At 46.1% G+C, this 20296-nt stretch overlaps 1 protein-coding gene across 1 annotated transcript in view; it reads right to left on the bottom strand.

Moving 5' to 3' along the window:
- Positions 1-821, bottom strand: part of Il19 (interleukin 19) — a 6134-nt gene extending 5313 nt beyond the window's left edge. Inside the window, exons 1-2 of the mRNA XM_059280266.1 lie at positions 678-821; positions 475-540 (exon numbers count right to left, since the gene is read on the bottom strand). Of these exons, the coding sequence (XP_059136249.1) occupies positions 475-540; positions 678-821 (210 nt within the window). The remainder of the gene's footprint in view (positions 1-474; positions 541-677) is intronic.
- Between the last annotated feature and the right edge of the window lie 19475 nt (positions 822-20296).

The raw sequence follows: 20296 nt of genomic DNA, 5'->3' as shown, positions 1-20296 counted from the left end.
ATCCCAAAAGTCTCCTTGGCCTTTCTGTTGTCCTCGAAAGAAAGCCAAGGCTCAGCCTGGTTCCAAAGGTAGCTGTCCCTCTCCGCCCCCTACTCCTACATCCTTTGCATCCTAAACCCACTTGCCTCACTGTCCTGATCACACAGGCCTGCCTTCACTGGTGTTACACCCTTTCTCCTCTGTGTCTTAAACCTCACTCTGGTTTTGGTGTTTGATTGTTTGTTGATTTTCATTTCTCCCTATGGAATCTTCCAAAACAATCTCCAAGCCACTGAATTCCTGTCCCATTGGAGTCCCTAATACTTCGTCACCCTCTGGGGAAGTCTCACTTCTTTGGTCACGCCCGTGAGTTCAAAGTCACTGGGGTACCAGCCCAAACTGCTCAGACAAGCCTGGAGCGTTAAGAGCGTACTGGGCAGGGATATGTTTCTTAGCACAAAACCGTCAAGAAGTAAGACACAAACCAACTGGTACCTTAATGCTCCTCAGATTCTCCAGTGTGGACAGGATGGTGATATTTTGGAAGGTGTCTTTAGTTTGCTGTGGAGAACAGGACAGACATCAATGAGAACTCTCTACTTTCTCAGGATACCTCACAAGCAACAGGAAGGAACTTGGCCTTTCAGGTCAAGATGTAAGATAAGGCATACCCATTCCTTCAGACAACCCATGCTCACCAGGGCTCTTTTGATTTCCTGGAAACTCTTTTCTATAAGGCGCATGTCCACAGAAATCAGACATCTCCTGAGACTGCGGGTGTGCACAGAGCAGAGGATAAGTGCCATGCCCAGGAGCCAGCAAGAAACGCACTGGGCCTTCATGTCCTGCCGCAAAGATAGAAATCCGTTGTCCGCCTAGACTGCAGAGCAGAGAAAATCAAAACCCCGCATGCTCCTCCTGGGACCTCGTGGCAGAGGCCTGACAGCAGCAAAAAGAAGACTCAGCCCTCGGCCTTGGGGAGCTTCAAAGGCTGGCATCTCCTCTTGTGGTTTCCTTGAATAATTGACTATGACCCCCCTCACACACACACCCTCGACAGGCTCCCACCGCAGTGTGTATCACGCTGTACTCTGACTCAACCCTTCATCAAGTGGGGTGAAAAAGTCTTGTTTCTAATAAACTGAATAAGGGGGAACAGATTGGGCAACAGCTCTGAAAAACCATAAAAGCCCATTGGCTTTTCCGTGTTTGCTTCTGAAGGAAGCGGCACCTTTTATGAAAACCCTAGTGCATCTCGGCCGAAAATCGTGTTGGGAGCTAAGTGTGTAGAGAGGCATGTCACACATCTCTGTGCAGCCTAGGATCTGTCTTCGGCACCCTCCGAAGTAGCACAGGCTACACAAAGAGAAAAACCTTACAATGGCATGTGATCTGCCCTGCCCTCTACCTTCTGCTCCCTACCTAGTGTGAGCCTCACCACTGAGGGCCCCCATTCCCCGCTGTGTGTGCAGAGGCCAATGAGTAGGAGGGCCCCAAACACAACTGGCAGCTGGGGAGTCATAGTGCATTTGCTTCTAGACCCTCACTATGGTTCTTGCTTCTAGACCCTCACTATGGTTCTTGGGGATGTAATTGTGAATGGGCTCTATGAATGGGAACCACACTGCCCCACTTCCCATCACCACAGACCACATCTTCCTGGGACCCCTAGGAATTCATTTCTAGGCTCCTTGCCTAGAAAGCCAAGAAACAGCATGCCCAAGCCTTCTGTTAATATGCATCCTTCCCAGAACACCAGCAGGTGTATACTGAGACCCCTGGATGACAGACAGTACTCCCTACAGAGCTTGATTTTCTAATTCTCCAGCCAAACAAGGAACTAGACTCCATTGGCAAGGGAAACTGGTAGGCATCACGTCCCTCCTAACTCTGCTCCTTCTAAAAGAGTCCAGACATCTTAGCCAATTCAGGTAACAGCGGGAGGCAACACTTATCCTACACAGCAGGCGTAATGGACACTATACGAAATATTTTGCATAATTACCTTGTTTCCTATGACACCCACCCCTGAGAAAGTTTGTTTCTGTCCACATTTTGCCAAGGAGGGAACTAAGGATTAGGGTAATGAAATAGGTTGCCAGAGCCGAAGTGGGCAGCTGACCTCTGTGCTCACTCCTTATGGCTAAGCCTCCCACTTACAAATCAATCTCTCCCCTGCGTGAATATCCATCTCTCCTGGAGACCGACCACAGCTTCACACCAGACCAAAAAAAAAAAAAAAATTCTGATCAGGTCCCACTGAAGCAGGACTGTGCTTTGCATTTAAAAAGATATTTAATACTGCAAAAAGTTAAGTTCCTGGAATAAAAAAGGTATAATAAAGATATTTGATTTCCTTATGCTCTATTCTGTCCTTTATCCTTTTTTTTTTTCCATTTCCTTTTGTTAAAAAAGATGGTAGCAGAAAATTCACACACACACACACACACACACACACACACACACACACACACACACTGGAGTACTTCTCCACATTCCACAAAAAACCTCAGCACCTTGGACAACACAGGTCATGCACAACGGTAATCCCTGTCATATTAAATGAAGCTCCTAAAGGCCCATGACAGACTCACCTCTTCTGGAGCCTCCTGCTGCAATGGAGCTGTCCCTCTCCGTGCTCTTTGCCATTTGGAAAGGGCTGCTTACTTTTATGCTGTGGATTAGAGGAAACGCTGTCAAGGTTTACTGGGTGGGTCCACCTTCAGGAGATTTCCCCCCCTCATTTCTTTAATTGTTTTCTTTTCTTTCTTTTTCTTTGTGATACAGCTGATTAATCATTATTAAGAAATGCTCTGTTTTTCTGAGTTTTGACACACAGCTTCTGGGAAAAATAAACTCTTCATCACCATGCAAATGAGAATTACTTGCAATTTTGTGTTCATGGAGAAAAATCCAAGTTAGGTCACTTTCCGAGGAGCTGTGACATGTCATAAACTGTACCCTGAAGGCACAGTCAGGAAAGTCCTGTGTGGATGGCCTGGCTTGGTCAGCAGCCAGCTTCGTGAGAGTCTGCAGGTCCTCTGGCACAAGCCATCTCCCTGATGTCTCACACAGTTTCCAAGGACCTACCACATGCCAGGCTTCTACATGCATGACTTCATTTAACTTCATAGGAATCCAATCTTTTTCCTCCTATAGGCAAATGATTTCTGTCTTCTCTTTCCCCTTGGTCTTGTCCCTTGGAAGGACCCTTTCATTCTTGAATGATGGAAAGAGAAATGAGAGTGAGCAGGACAGGGCCTTAAGAGAAATTCATGGCAGAGCTGAGAACAGAACTTAGGACCCTTAGGATAAAGGGGGCAGAAGACCCTTTATCCAAGTTACTTTCTTATTTATTACAACTCTATCATGAAGTTTTCCAGGGGTCAGGGTTTTAAGTCACAGAAAGACAACGTATAATCGTGTCTTCCCAAGACAGTCGTTTTCCCTTGGGGATATGGCCTCTGGTAGGCTGCCTATGCCCCCCGGTGGATGGACCCACTCCCAGGCACATACGGGCAACACTAATTGGATTCAGAAGGTTATTAGTAATCAAAACAAAAGAAGAAAAGGAAGATTAAAGCTGGGAGGGAGATGGGGTGGAGGCACTAGGGGGTGTTGGAGGGAGGTAGTGGTGGATGAACATAATCAAAATGCACTGTACAAAAGGACAAAATTTTCAAAGAATAGATAAAAAGATGATTTTAAAAAACTAATGTCCCACCAGTCCATGGTGCCTTTAATCCCAGCGCTTGGGAGGCAAGAGACAGGCAGATCTTTGAGTTCAAGGCCAGCCTGGTCTACAGATTGAGTTCCAGGATAGCCAAGGTTACAGAGAGAAACCCTGTCTTTAAAAAACTAAAAAGCAAGCAAACAAACAAAAAACAAGTAAAACAACTAGTTTCCTCCCCCAAGTGACTCTGGGATGGGGTTTAATCAAAGAACAACCCCCCATACACACACACACACGGTGGCACAGAACCTACTCCTGCTACCAAGCTAAGGAGACAAGGAGTAGACAGGGAACTGGAAGAGAAGAGAATCAGATGAACAGAGCCTTTGGTGGGGTTCAAGAGAAATGAACCCCAGGATCTTGAAGATTGTTTCCAGCATCTTGAATTTCATTCAACAGCGCATGCGGGGAGAAGCTGTGGGCTATTGCGGCTCACGATAGTGTAGCCCTGGAACTAAGCCCAGGCCTTCCCTCTTCTCTGGGAAGCACGAACTCCTGAAAACCTCACAGACGCTCCATAAAACAGGTAAAATTAACGTTGAGGACTCAAATGAGCTAATGGTCCTGGCCTGTATCATAGTAAATACAAATAGTATTTACTATTCTATAAATAGTAAGTAACAAATAGTATTTACACTACGCTATGCCACAAGAGAAACACAGGACCCTCCATCAATATTTGACAAGTGTATCTGCTCCTTCTGGAAAGGGAGATATGAACAGCTGTGCGTTCACATCTCCCGGGTGATGTTGGGAAATGGGTGGGAGCATCCAGCTCAGCTGCCTGGCTCAGAGCCCAAAGCCACATGTGAGAGGATTGCAACACGACCATGCAGAGTCTCACTCCACATTCACTCCAGTGATCCGGCTTTCATTTCAGGCCCAGGATGCCACACTAGGAAGCTTTCAGAAGAAAGGAAATGTGTGCGGTGTCTGTAATGCCCTTCTAGCACGCAATGTCAGAGTGGCTGTGACTGGGACACTAGCCACTCGCTCTTCATGCTTGTTGGTTCCTCTATACAGATAGTGCTTACAAAGGACTCCCCATGTAGGCCTGGTGTGGAGAGTAGATAATTAGATGTTAGCCCTCAGTACAGAGGCTGGGCTACAATAAGCAATTCTAAGGTGTCACTAATGTATTTCTTTTTGAGGCAGGGCCTTGCTAGATAGCACAGATTGACCTCAAACTTATGATCCTCCTGCCTCAGGTTCCCAAATACTGGGATTACAAGTGTGCACCATTATGCCTAGCTTGCTATTAACTCTGCAGTTCCACTTGAATCCCTAGATTGAGAGGAAAGGGTACAATAAGAAGTGATTTCTCTCAATCCTAAGCTTTGCTGTCTAACATTTAATATTTAAAAAATAAAATATAGCACACGCCTTTAATCCCAGCACTCGGGAGGCAGCGCCCGGTGGATCTCTGTGAGTTCGAGGCCAGCCTGGGCTACCAAGTGAGTTCCAGGAAAGGTGCAAAGCTACACAGAGAAACCCTGTCTCGAAAAACCTAAATAAATAAATAAAATATAGCTCGAGATAAAATGATATCCTTTCTGGAACTGCAGGCACATTGTGAATGTGATTATAGACACAGAGGGACAAGTAGCCTTGAAATGAGGACATCTAGACCCAGTTGAGCCACCATTTCAAGACTAGGGCTCAATTTTCCATTTGTGCTGCACATGGTGGTGTATGCCTGCAATTCCAGAACTCAGGAGGCAGGTGGGGAGGATTATTTCATGTTCCTGAGCAGCCTGGGTTACAAAGTGAGACTCTGTCCCCTTCCTCCACACCATCAAAAAGTTTCATTTATCACTAAAGAGGTCCCCAGAAATCCACAAAGATACCTCCACTGTAGACTACTGGCAATGGTTGAGAGAGTGCCTGAGCTGACCTACTCTGGTGATCGGATGGCCGAACACCCTAACTGTCATGATAGAACTCTCATCCAGTGACTGATGGAAGCAGATGCAGAGATCCACGGCTAAGCCCCAGGTGGAGCTCCGGGAGTCCAATTGGCAAGAGAGAGGAGGGATTATATGAGCAAGAGATATTGAGACCATGATTGGAAAAATCACAGAGACAAATAGCCAAACTAGTGGAAATACATGAACTATGAACCAATGACTGAGGAGCCCCCATGGATCTAGACCAGGCCCTCTGGATAAGAGAGACAGTTGATTTGCTTGAACTATTTAGGAGGCTCCCAGGCAGTGGAACCGGGACCTGTCCTTGGTGCATGAGCTGGCTTTTTGGAACCTAGGGCCTATGCTGAGACACTTTGCTCAGCCTTGGTGTAGGGAGGAGGGGACTGGACCTGCCTCAACTGAATCTACCAGGCTGGGCTGACTCCCCAGGGTAGACCTTGCCCTGGAGGAGATGGGAATGGGGAGAGGATTGGAGGGGAAGGCTGGGGGTGGGAGGAGGGAGGACAGGGGAATCTGTGATTGATATGTAAAATTCAACTAATTATAAAATAAAAATACTTTTTTTAAAGTTTCATTTATCAAACAGGGAAGCAATGAGACTGTGGAGGGCGACCAAGAAGCTAGAACCAAGAATACGCCAAGTCTGACAGGTACTTTGGCGTCTTTCAGGATTCCCAGTCCTCCATCCCCACCCCACCTTCACTCCAGCTGCATGAATCACTCGTGTTGGAGCCTCGTCAAGTTCTCGTCCATGAAAGAGCGTGTCCACCCCCAAGTGCAGGTCCTAGCAGGCCCCCCACTTTCCCTGGGAACAGGGTTCCGTGGAATTGAGAGACAGATGGTCTTGCTGCAAGACTGGGATGAGCTGGATCAGGTCTCCTACGGGAATAATTTTGGTTAAAACTGAGGAAGAACCCATTATGAACACAAAAAACACTAGAAGGTGTGATAGAAAAAAGAAGCCTATAAAAGAAAAAGAAAGCATTGTTGGCACTGATGGGTGAAAATTCCACTTGGGATGCAAACAAGGACCTAAAGAACAAATGAACTGGATGTGGTGGTCCACACCCTTAATCCCAGTTTTCAGGAGACAGAGGTAGGTGGATCTCTGAGTTCGAGGCCAGGCTGGTCTACATAGTGAGTTCCAAGCTTGCACAGTGAGACCCTGCTCAAAAAAAAAAAAAAAAAAAGTGGGAGGGGACAAAATTATAAAATGTTAAAGGTCTTGGTAACTATACACGGATAGTAACTATTCTTTGAATTGTAGATAACTTTGAAAGTAATACTTTTAAGATAAATTTTGGGAGACTGTGTATGGTAGCACATACTTTTAATCCCAGTTCTTGGGAGGTAGAGGCAGGTGGGTCTCTGTGAGTTCAGGGCTAGCCTGGTCTACATAGTGAGTTCCAGGACAGCCAGGGGTACATAGTGAGACCCTATCAAAAAAAAAAGAAAAAAAGAAAGAAAAATTTGGGAGCTAGAGAGATGGCTCAGCACCCACATGGTATCTCATAAACGTTTAAACTTCCCAGGAATCTGACTTCCTCAGGGAACCCAGGCCCACATGTGGCGCACAGATGCACAGGCAGGCAAACCCCCCTTACACATAATGTTAGAATTCTGCCCCTACTCCAGCTGCATGACTGCACATGCGCAGTTCAGGAGCTAAGCAAGGGGGCTTGTGTCTTCAGTCATCAGTGTGCGCCGGCGATTACGTGCGCTTGGTGTGGTCACCTGCGCATGGTCACGGGAACCCTTAAAAAGCCGGACCCCGACTCCTCCCCTCTCCTGTCTCTGTTCTGTCCTCCCACCCCCCACTCTCTCTTCTCTGTTCTCTCTCTCTCTCTGCTCTCTGCATGTGCTTCTTCCCCAGGCCTGGATCTTCTGCCGTCCCCCCTCCTCCTAATAAAGCTCTGACACTGGGTTTTGTTGTGGCTCCTGCCTCGTGACCTTTCTGCACGGTAACCAGCGCTGCTTACCGTTTTTAAAACAACACAAAAAAATGAAACAATTTTTTTTTTAAGTAAGTTTCCTAGTTCTTGTCAATTTACCCCCCAAAAAGTTTCTCCCAGTTTGGGATTTGGAGATGAGTCAGACAGGACACCAGAGTACACAGTTCAACCTTCCCCATCACAGCCATGGGGGGCGGTGAGCGGGCAGGAGCCACCATCTCACACGGTACAGCGAGCAAGTACAGGCTGTTCTCAGAGCCCCTGCGTGCTCCCCTCTCATCCCGGAGTCAGGTGGAGTGGAAGGGTACGTAGAGCTGTGGGGACCTGAAGCTGGTTCCGTGGAGGAAATGACGTCCCCGTCCCAGCCAAGCTGTTCTGACTTGTGTTTAGTCAGGAAGCTAGATAGCTTGAGGAAATCTGACCTGGGCACACCCAGGTGAGTGAGCAGAGAATGACAAATCCACCTGCCACTCTACTACGGCGACGTGGACTTCCTTGCTGTTCCTATTGGGCACCTCGTTGGAGCCGGGGACTCTGTCCTCAGCGTCAGAGGCTCCAGTGCTATGAAACAGCCTCCACCGAGGTGAACCGAGCCAGGGACCAGGAACAGAGGGGACCCGCGCCATGCTCAGACAGGTCCCTCCTGTGCTCCAGGGTCACTCAGCAGGCTTGCTTCCAGCAGCAGGCAACCTGCCCTCCCTCCACAGGCAGGCTTATTAAATTACATACTCAGACTTGGTGTTCCCAGATGAAAAAAAAAAAAAAAAAAAATCAAATCAAAGCCTGCTGTCATGGGTGGGTTTTTTTTTTTTTTCATCTGGCTTTGGACTTTTGAAATTTCTGCCTTAGCTTCCCAAGTGCTGAAATGACTGTTCTCAAAGCCCTAGCTCCTGACAGAGTGACCTGTCTACCTCCATGCTCCCCTCTCGAGTTCTAGAGTCAGGTGACATATAAGGTCGCTCAGAGCTGTGTGGGACCCCCACTCATCCTTCCATGTCCCATTCCCCAGCACGACTCCCAGACCCATCACAATCCTCCATCTCCTACCTCCTCTCCCAACGAGTACCACATTCTGCTAGCCCCTCTCACCAGCAAGCTCCCTTCTGGCTTTCCTGACAGTTAAGCATCCACCCAGCTTTAGTGAAGTCTCTCCTGCCCACCCCACTCCCCTTCCCCTCCTCTCTACCCTCACTCCCTCAGAAGGCTGCTGTCTCTGTCCCGTTTCCATGGGACACATGGTATCCAGGTGATTTTGATTTTGAAACAGGCCAATCTCAGAGTTCACATATCTTGGAAGCTCAGAATAAACTGGGCATGCTGTGTTTCCATTTGCTAAATTTGATAGCTTAAACTGGACTTCCTGTTACAAGGGCCAGCACATAAAGGAGTGCAGGCCCCCCAGCTCCTGAAACGTGGTGCACTTGTGGGGTCCCTTTAAAGAAATTAGTTCATAAATGGAAGTACAGCTGGGAATGGGGTCACACACTCACTCCAGCTTGGGAAGCTAAGGCAGAAATTTCAAAAGTCCAAAGCCAGCCTAGTATTTTTTTAAAAAATAGAAGAAGTATAGTATCTGAAACAAAGGCAAAAAAATATTTATTTAGAATGGGAAATTACCACTTTTTGTTTGTTTGTTTGTTTTTGTTTTTTGTTTTTCGAGACAGGGTTTCTCTGTGTAGCTTTGGAGCCTGTCCTGGACTAGCTCTGTAGACCAGGCTGGCCTCAAACTCACAGAGATCCGCCTGCCTCTGCTTCTCGAGTGCTGGGATTACAGGCGTGCGCCACCACCGCCCGGCTACCACTTTTCTTTAAACAATTAACATACAGCACACACACACGCACACGCACATGCACATGTACACGCACATGTACACGCACACGCACAAATCCAGAAAATTAAACCACTGCTTCTATTAATTACCTGTCTGTCATCTTTTGGGTTGTTTTTTCATAAAGATGATTTTTATTGTTATTCTCTGTAGGGAAATAAAAAAAAAATAAGTAAGACTTTCTTCTATTACAGTCAGTGAAAAACCGTATTTATTGTTTAAAGTAGGAATAAGTAAAATATGCTATAGGTTTGTGCCCTACAGGTATGAATTCTGATAAATCCTGCTCTCCATGATCCCCACTGGAAAGGGAACATGTAAGATTCACCCGGGACTGTAGAGACAGCATTTCTGAGTCTGTCTGTGACAGGCTCCGATGACAACAGTTTTCCAGGTGCCTTGATGAGCGGAGTGCCTTTCAGCATGCTTGCCCCAGTGCTAGACAGCCTGAATCTCACTTCTCTCCCAGCATCCACACTTCCCGGAGTCAGCCAGGAGTACCAGCTGTGCTAGGAATGGCTACCTATCTCACATAGGTGCGACACAGCTGTGCTAATATGCTCTCTAAAAAGGCGAGTGCATCCCCCACCCAACTTCTTTTTAGTCCTCTCTCCCCCATGTCCTGGGGCCTCTCCCATCCTATCCCGCATGAATAGAAAGGCAACACAGTAGAAGGGTAGAAAGGGAGATGAATTCTGGCTAAGGCTGAAGTCACTTTCTTTCAGGAGTTGGAGGAGAGCACAGGGCACATGAAGAGTCCACAACTAAACAGTAAGTCTTCCTGTGCACAGGTCCTTTGGCAGTGCATTGCATTGATTCATATTTTCTAATGGAAGTTAGTGTTATTTTATTTTTGAAACCACAGTATAATTACGACATTTCTCCCTTCCCTTTCCTCCCTTGAAACCCTCCCGTTTACTCATGCCAGCTCTCCTTCAAATTCATGGCTTTTTTCCCCACTAATGGCTATTGCATGCACATTGTACATACATGTATATTCTTAAAGATAATCTTTACAAAGAGGTGGATGGTTATAGAAGGTGCCAGTGGAAAAGCAGCCATCAGTCACTACAGCCTCGCTGCCCCTACTCCTAGACCCCATGGCAACAGCCCTCAGGGTGCAGTTTCCTGTGCTGCCGCCACTCAGGTCCTTCATTCTAAAAAGCATTCACAGTCTCTATCATAAACAAATTGTTCATGTGCTTACTCTAATGGAAGATAAGATCTATTTTATAGTGTGCCGTATGAAAATGCCACTTCCTTCCTTCATCCTGCCAACAATCATATCGCCATATCACCCTTTTCTAGACAGCACGTTGCTCAAGTCATCACAGAGAAGCAGGAGCTGCCCTTCGAAGACTTTGTGTCCTCATTGGCTCCGGGGACAGCCAGAAGAACACTATTGGCCCCGAGAGTCTCATCCCAACCTTCAACATTTCTCATAGCCACACTTAAAATCCACAAACTGAGAAATCCAGACAAAGGGGACCAGCTGGCTGGTGGTGCGCAGTCACACACCCGGGCTCTGTGGTAAGCACCAGGATGCTTTTATCGCCTTTCATCCTCACACCTACTCTATGAGGTAGATACCATCTCTGTATCGATTGTTTCAGAGGAGGAAGCTGAGGCCTGGCACTGTTAAATACCTGCCCAGGGGCTGTCAAGAGCTAAATGACAAAACCGAACGCCATCAGAAGCAGCTCACTCCTGTACCTCTGTTTTTAACCACTGCAGGGTACCAGCCATGAAAGCTCATCCAGAACAGCCGTCCCATTGGTGGAGGAGGAAACAGCCAGGGCTCAGAAAGGACAGTCCCACCTAGAACTACAGTGTCAAGTCTCCTGGTGGCTCTGTGGCCGGAGACATCCAGGGCCCTTTGCAGGCACAGGACCTTTATCATTTCTTCAAACTTTCATCCTAGAGAAAAAAGAAATCTCTTTCTTCTTCCCGTTGGAGAAATGGGATGGAGAGTGACTACCAGCATCTCTCCAACTAACAAGTGTAGACCTGTCAGAAGAAAATGGATTCTGTGGAAATTGAATATTAGTTTTTCCCTTCTTGGTAAAATAGCCCATGTCAGGTGAAAAGGACTGCACCCATAGGAGCCAGGGAGTTCCTGGGGAGGGTGTCACCTTAGAAGACTTGAGGGGAGAAGGAGGGTGGGATGGGGCCCTGACTTACAGCACAAGCAGAACCAGCAGATAGCAAATAGAGGACTGAGCTTTCTCAAATACTCAAAAACCAAAAGCAAGTCAGAGGCCTAGAAGGCACAAAAGACACAGGCCACATCTTCATCCGCCCCATATGGCACAGTGAGCAGTCTCCTGGGGCACCACCCCTGCTCCTAGGATCATGTCTACTCAGACAGCCGGAAGTTTAGTCCAGACTCCTTTTCCTAGAGAATTTTCTCTCCTGGGTTGGCTATTTACCCTACTCTAGATTCATGGTCATTCAGGGCGCCATGCTGCATGGGACCCAGCTGTTATTATCTACCTAGAAGTGAGCTGGGATTTTCAGTAAGGTCTAAACCTCAAAGAGACATGGAACTCCTTCGGGAATCGTGTTTCTTTACCCTCACAGCATTTATGCTTTCCTTGGTCCCTTATCAGCACCTACGAATGCTTTTCTATGTTCTGTTTATTCCTACTTTAGAATGTGTTGGCCATTCAGAAGTCTCCCATCAGACTCAAGGCTCATAGGGCTGAGGCCATGTCTTCTCATTAGAGAACACAGGATAACTAGAACAAACTGTTCCTTTGTTAAGTCAGCTTTTTGGTTTGAGCACTTGTACGTCAAGTTCTGCCTTGCATGTAAGTTCCACGATGACAAGGATGTTGTCAGTTCTACTCATTGCTTTATCCCCAGAAAGCTACAGAGTAGGCACCACAGTAATGGTTGTTGAGTGAGAGAATGAATGAATGAATGAATGAATGAATGAATGACAGGAGTGTAGCTTTCCAAATGCTGTTTTCAGAAGAGCAAGAGTGGGTGAAGCACTTGTCTTGCAAGCCTGATGACCTGAATTCAATCCCTGGAACCCACGTAAATGTAGATGAGAGAGCCAACTCTACAACTCTACCAATAGTTGACCTCTGATCTCCACATGGCACACATTTCACATGAACACACACACACACACCACACACACACCACACACACACACACCACATCATCATCATCATCATCATCATCGTCATCATAAATAACAATTCAAAAAAGAAGAGAGAATACCATTCTTCTGTGTCCCTTGGGGACAACTTTTAAGGAATTTAGGCCCAGGAGGTCTGCATGATTCTTTCTCAGTGTCCAACAGAATTAGAGTCAGCAGAGATTGGAAAAAAGCTATCCTAGCTGTCGAATTATATAGTCTTTTTATTGTCTCTCAGTGAGTGTGTCTATGTGGAAGACACAACAAAATGTGGCGTCAGAAGAAAAGGCTTGAACTTGGCATTTTGTGGGAATAGAAGAATGATCGAGCGGGAAAAGAAAACTCTTCAGCTTTTCCAGCTGAATCAAAGTAAGATGAACTCTTTTTCCCAGGAACTTCAGAGCACAGTAGCAGTAAAGCACAGGTGTGTGGCAGAGTGGCTTGCCACCACTGAAGCTTGTCTTGCCACGGGATCGATGTTTAGACACAAAACATTCATCATACACAGATTGCAGAGCTGAAGCGTCTGATTCATTCCTTTGAGAAGCTGATTTTTAACATATGAATGCATGTACCGTCTTAGCCACTGTTCTATTGCTGTGAAGAGACACCACAGCCATATGCAAGAAAATATTTAATTGGGGGTTTGCTTACAGTTTCAGAAGCTTAATCCGTTATCATCACGGCAAGGAGCATTGTAACACACATGGGAATGTAGCTCAGAGCTACATCCTGGTCCACAGGCCGAGAAAGAGAGCGACACTGGGCCTGACTTGAGCTTTTGAAACCTCAAATCCCACCCCCAGTGGCATCCTTCCTCCAACAAGATCACACCTCCGATTCCTTCTAGTCCTTTCACCTAGTCCCACTCCCTGTTGACTAAGCATTCAAATACATGAGCCTGTGGTGGCCATTCTTCCTCAAACCACAGCATGTACACCTAAGAAACTACACTGATACACAAGTTTTCCTCTAGTGTCCATGCGTAAACTCTTTAGGAGCCCATGAACCTAAATCATTAGCGTGAAAAGGCTTGGAACTTGGAATGTAGCTCAGGGGTCAAGTGTACTCAGACTATGCCAGACCCTGGGTTCATTTGATATCTCTGGTTGGGTAACTCTGGACAAGCTGATGAGTTCTCTGTTTCCATTTCCTCATACGCAGAAGTGCATGTGGCAATGTCTTCCCAGCCCTGCTACATCAGGAAGCACAACCATACACACTTGTATGAGGTTAGCATTACACACGGAGAGGGATGCACCTGTCTTTTTCTCAGCCCAGGACCTTGGACAGTAAGAGCTGGGTATGGCGTGCTTGGCTATTGCTACCCACTGGCAGAAGTCACAGAAACAGATGCTGAGCTAGGAGAGAACTGCCTGCTTGCTCTTCTGGCTGGATTTGCTCACTCTAGTCCTTCTTGTAGAAGGTTCTTTCCGAATCTTAGAGCTTAAGTAATGCTTCATTTAGGAAGAAATGAGGATGAATAAGTTCTGGCTCTTGTAAAGCTACAGCCAGCATGTCAACATGGTTGGCAAAGCCAAATTACATTGAATTATGGAACGAGCACTTAAAAATGGGGTGGATAGCCAACCCAGTTTACCTGGAACTGTTCAATTCTGGGGAACTGGACTTTTAGTCCAAAATCCGGAAAGTCCTAGACAAATCCAGACATGTCGGTTACCTTAGGTGAACTAAGAATAGAAAAGCCAGATTTGAGTTTTGACTCTATAGGAATAAATCCTATATCTTGAGCCTATAGTCTGTATATAACTAATTATTTCTATGTTTAAATATTGATTGTGCTACCAGGAAAGCTTTAGTTATGGTCCATGGCTCTATTAATTCCAGCTGTGGAATGTTGGCCAAATCACAAAAGTTACTTTCTAATAAACTCAGTTTTGTCTTCTAGAACTTGATACAAATAAAAACTGGACAACATAACATGTAGGATGCTTCTAGAAGAAGAAAGAGACTCAATATATGCCTTTAAATCTGAAAATGTAAGCAGCATAGCACAATTTACTAGAGAAAAACTGCTCTTTCCTCCACTGTTACAGCTCTGGTTGGCAGTGTGAACCTGAGAGCGCAGGGCCTAAAAACGGAGGCAGACTAAAGTCTCATGTAATAGCCATCTTTATTCAGAGCATCAGACAATTTATACTCTGTGAGGGTTAAGAGGAGTCACCTGAGTAAAGTGTGCAGTCACAAAGACAAGCCGCACGTGGCAAAAAAAAAACGTGTTTTTCCATAGAGGCACATGAATAACAAGAGCTGAAACAAAGTCAATCCAATCTGCTACACCTGGGAGGAGCGTGCAAACACATTCCAAGAACAATTCTGTTTTGAAAACAAACTGAGGTCACAAGACTCTTGTTTTCTAGAAATTTTCTCACAAACAAAATTTCTCACACGACTTCATTCTTGGACTGTGTTCCGACACCCCACTACTCCAATATTCATCCCATTCACAGATGGTGTCTGTTACTGCATGCTCTCCAAAGAATTTTTATATATGATATTGTTCTATATGAAAACCATATAAACAGGGAAGTTGTTTTGATTTTCTCTTCCATATGGCAGTTCTGAGCCTCAGCTGTTGAAGAACCATTCAGCCAGCTAGAACGAGAATTATACCCTAAGCATCTTGGCTCTTCATCAAAGCTGGTACCCTCTGGATCACTCTCCCTTCCCACCTTATGGGGGAACAACTACAGTTGCCCTTGGCCCAGAGTACTCGTCTCTAGAGACAAACAATCCATGATAAAGAGCAGATGAGCCGCAAGGTATTTCAGACAAGGCCAATCCAAGGCTTACAATTCTGAGGCCGTAATTATGGAGAAGGAATATAGTTCCTTGCCTAAAACCAGGAATATGCTTGGCAGAACCAGTAATGATCTGGGACCAAGGGTCTGGAGGGGAGCTCTGACTTCACATGCTGAGAACCTAATTCTTCCCTCTGCAGGAATATGGGTATTGGTCACACACCACCGTGTGTTTAGCCTGTGATAAACTTGAGATATCCTGTGTTCCCCTTGAGCAACATTGCTGATCAGCTTCCTGCTGACTCCGTCCCACTGTGTATTAGCTTTCTCCTAACTCTGTCCCATTTTCCCCTACAAACTGTATAGAAGATGCTGTACTTCTTAATAAACCTGTTTGGCATAAGACAGTTTGTGCGAGAGCTTCTTGACCCTAACTTTTTAATTTTCTTTATTTTCAGATCTCCTGGTTGTCCCCACCAGGGACTTGTCACTGAAGAATGACCTGCTGGTCCATGTCACCAAGGGAAAATTTTCACCTTCTCGTGGTTACCTCTTGGCACCAAAAGTTATAAAACTGGAGACATCATTTTCCCCTGAAGATATGGAGATCCTCTTAAGATTCAATCTTGCTTCCCTTCTTAAAATTCAGGGAAGCAGGATTACACCCTGTGGCTGTGTTTAAGAATTACCTTGAAGAACTAGAGAGGCGGCTCAGGGGATAAACCCTTGGTGACAAGCCTGGCAGCCTGAGTTCAATCCTTAGGACCCATATGGTGGAAGTGAAAGGACCAGGCAGACGCCATGACAGGCTGCTCAGTCTTCTCTCAGAGATCAGGCCTCAATTTCAGTTTCCTGAGACTTGAGCAAGCAGTTTCTGGGAGGGCCATGAACAAAAGACATAGTCCTTGCAGTAGCTCCCTTTCTGCACATACTCTGACTGCTCAAGGTTCAGCCAGTTGTCTACTGTCTGGGACCCCTCACCAACTCAGAGCTATGTGCATACGTGAGTCAAGAACAGAGCCTGAGCCACTGAGTCAGCCCCCACAGTCAGTATGTGCTAGGCCAGCCAGCCTCCATGGCAGTTCAAGGACAAAGCCTGGGATTTGTCTGGGCTTGCCCCCAAATGGTAACCGTAACCCCCAACTAACCCTAGCCAATTAAAAGTTACTAACATGATTGCCACTCATATAAACCAATCCCAAGTCTGTTCCTATGTAGTCTGTAGACCCCAAGCCCCCCTTGCTTTAAAAACTCTGCCCCATTGCTACTTGTCCTGCTCTGTTGCTGCATCAGATGGACGGAGAGTCCCAAGTTCACTCATAACAATACAAAGACTCTTTGTTTTTGCATCAGTCTCTTGGTGGTCTTTGGGGGACTCTGGGTACAACAGAAGAGAGAGAACCAACTCTTACAAGTTGTTTTCTGAACTACACACAAGCACAATGGTGTACACACACACACACACATACACACACACACACACACACACGGTTTTTTGTTTTTGTTTTGTTTTGTTTTTTTAAGAATTCCCTCAGAAGGAACAACTTGTGAGACCTCCAAAGATCCTCAACAGTTTGAAAAGGAGGCTAGTGGGAAGTGAAAAGTTTTAAAGGGGGAATTTCAAGAGAAAACTCAGATTAGTGGGGACTAAGAAGTTTGTTAGACAGCCAGAAAAGGAACAGCTTGGCAGGGAATCGAAAGGGAGTTCAGGACCCAGCACCAGAGACAGACAACATGGAGAGCGTCTCTGAAGAAAGAATTCAGAGCCCAGGGAGCAGAGGAGGGAGCGTCTTCTTCCTGTCTCAGTGGGTCTGTGAAAGGCAGATAGCTGTCACATGAGCAACAGCTGGATTCTGACATTATGTCCTTCCAGGAAGGACAGTAGCACACACAGAACCCTCCTTCTTTACCGCCCATTCTTTACCAGTGGGACAGCACCTCCCTTCCAGGATGTACATGGTGTTATATCTAAGAACACTTTTAATCGCTATAAAAGTAATCTTTGCTTCGGTATGGAAAGGCTGTGGCAAATACAGAAAACAGAAAGAATGAAAAAAAAAATCACCAGTAGGCATTCTGTTGTCCCTGAACCTGCTTTGGCCATTTTGACGTTCATTCAGAAGATGTCTGCTAATTGTCAGCTCTGTGCTGCTGGGCTCTGGATGTCCATCCAGTGGATGTCCAAGCAATGGACAGCCCTGCTTCTCAAGATTTCAGAGTAGGAGGCAATACGAGGCCACTAAACATTGCTGTAATCACTTTCACTACTCAGGAACAGGGCTCTGTGTGAACAACTTCAATGTATTAGCATATTCAATTCCTTTTTCTTTAAAAAAAAAAAGGATTATTTGCATATAGACAGGCCGATCTATATGTTTCATGAATGCGTTTTCATGCATCCATGGGATATACTGTGGTCATCTTCATCTCCATTACCATCTGTCACCACCTCCCACCCTCGCCCCTTTCTCTTCCCTAATAGTTCTTTCTCCACTGTCTTCTTCTGTTGCTTTTCCCCCTAGATTTCAAATGAGAAAAAGATATGCACTTCTTGTTTTTCCTGAATCTGGCTTCTTTTGCTAAACACGGTGTTCTCTAATTCCTTTTTTTTTTTTTTTTTTTTTTTTTTTTTCTACAAATAATGCCCTCACCTGGTACCAAAGGCCAGGCTGTCTGCACCCTAGAGCAAGTTTCCTGCAAGGACCGTGTATGTGGGTCTGCACAGGGTAAACCAGGCCCTCCACTGGTGTGGGAGGCCTCATCAACCAAGCACCGAAGCAAGCTTTCACCGTATTCAACTCTCTCAGCTTTGGGAGAAGCGACTGTTCTTAGCTACATCACTGGGACTGAGAACCTAGATCCTGTGGTTTGGATGTGGGCTTATTTTTGTTCCTCAAGGTTGCAGGTGTTGGTATTATTAATAGGTGAGGTCTTGTAGGAGGTCCTTAGGTCACTGGGAACCACCCTTAGAGGGGATTCTCATGGTACCCTGACTTTAGTTCCTAGAAAATCACTATAAAAGGAACAAGCCTGCCCCTCTCCCTCACTCTGGAATCCTGCTTTATGGTGGGAAGTTTTACTAGTTAAGGTTACTATTGCTATGATGGAACACCATGACCAACGAAACTTGGGGAGGAAAGGGTTTATTTGGCTTACACATCCACATTGCTGTTCATCACTGAAGGAAGTCAGAACAGGAACTCAAACAGGCCAGGAACCTGTGAAGGCAGGAGCTGATGCAGAAGCCATAGAACAGTTCAGCTTACTGGTTTTTGCCTCCCCTGGCTTGCTCAGCCTGCTTCCTTATAGAAGCCAGGACCATCAGCCCAGGGATGGCACCACCCACAATGGGCTGGGCCCTCCCCCATCCATCAGCAATGAAGAAAATGCTCCCCAGGCTTGCCTACAGCCTGATCTTATAGAGGTATTTTCCTCAGGGTTCCTTTCTCTCAGATGACGATAACTTGTGTCAAGTTGACATAAACTAGTCAGGACAGGAGTCTCTCTCCTGCGCATGCTCCACCATGGTGCGGTCTCCCATTAGACCTTCACCGGAGGCCAAACTAATGCGGAATACCTGATTTTAGACTTCCAGCCTCTAAAATCATGGGCTAAATAAACCTTTTTTCTTCTTAAAAAGCCAGTCTTGGGGATTTTGTTAAAGAAGAAAAAAATCCACTAGGTTACAGTTAAAGAGCTCCTGAGTCAAAAGCTGGGACCTGACCCTTCCAGGGTATGCTCCAGAGTGGATGGTGGCTGCTATGGGAGCCTGTGATAGAGAACCTAATCTGGTCAGAGAAGACCAGGAAGGTGGTTCAAGTCTGAAATACAACAGAAGAATATGAATAAAATAATCTCAGTTCCACCCTTTCCTCTCTTCTCCCAATAGATTTCAACATCTCCTCCAAGACGCTTACTCAAACTGCCTACAGGCATGGCTACTCATGGGCTCTACATCTCCCGTTCTCATCCATCTTGCTTTTCAGCCCTTCTTTTCAGGGATGTTCTCCCCATTAAGCCTCCTCCAACCCCTTCCTGATGCAAGCCTTTAAACCAGAATCCTGGCCTGCCATACATTCTCAAAGTGAAGTTGAAAATTTCTATTCTTTCTTTCCCTAGAGAAATTTTGGGCTTAACACAGAACCCCAGTTTTTCTAGCACCCATTAATTACAGTTCAAGTTAAAATGCTATACCCAAATTTATCCAAATTTTGGGCAGGATGGGGCACAGACTTCCTGATAAGGGAAAACTCTGGGACTTTTTAGCTCCTAGCTATCTCATAAAGTCCAGGCAAGAGCAAGGCCTGAGAACTTGGGGAACCTGAATTCTTCCCCTAAATTAAGAGGTAGACCAAACCCTTTAGTGTGAAATTAACTCTGTTCCACCAGCTGGCCATTCCTCCCAGACTTCCTCCAAATGACCCCTGAGCTGAAGCGGAGAAGGAAGGGAGAAAGGATGCTGATTGCAGGTGACTGTGCACCAGATCAACCTGTCACGAACTCACTTCTGCTTCTCTGTAGCTCTGACACACCCAGGGAAACTCAGGAATACCTGGCAGGGGGCAGTACCTGAACCTGTCTGCTGGGACAGAAACAAACAGGAGAGAGAGGAGCTGACAGCATTGGAGCAGGGAATGTCTTTGCCAAGGTAAAGATTCACCCAGACTATGATGCTTTTTACTTTTTGTATTGTTTTGTTTTTGTTTTGTGAGGCAGGGTTTCTCTGTGTAACAGCTCTGGCTGTCCTGGAACTCACTCTGTAGAGGAGCCTGAACTGGAACTCACAGAGATCCACCTGCCTCTGCCTCCCGAGTGCTGGTTGGGAGTTGGACCCTGGTCCTCTGAAAGAGCAGCCGATGCTCTTAACCACTGAGCCATCTCTCCAGCCCAATAATAATTAATGAAACTCTTTGGGGGGAGGGGTGTTTCGAGACAAGGTTTCTCTGTGTAACAGTGCAGGCTGTG

Source organism: Peromyscus eremicus, chromosome 15 (genome assembly GCF_949786415.1).
Source record: "Peromyscus eremicus chromosome 15, PerEre_H2_v1, whole genome shotgun sequence".
NCBI classification, from domain to species: Eukaryota; Metazoa; Chordata; class Mammalia; order Rodentia; family Cricetidae; genus Peromyscus; species Peromyscus eremicus.
The sequence above is the reverse complement of the archived record's forward strand: the minus strand, read 5'-3'. Positions and strand labels throughout refer to the sequence as shown.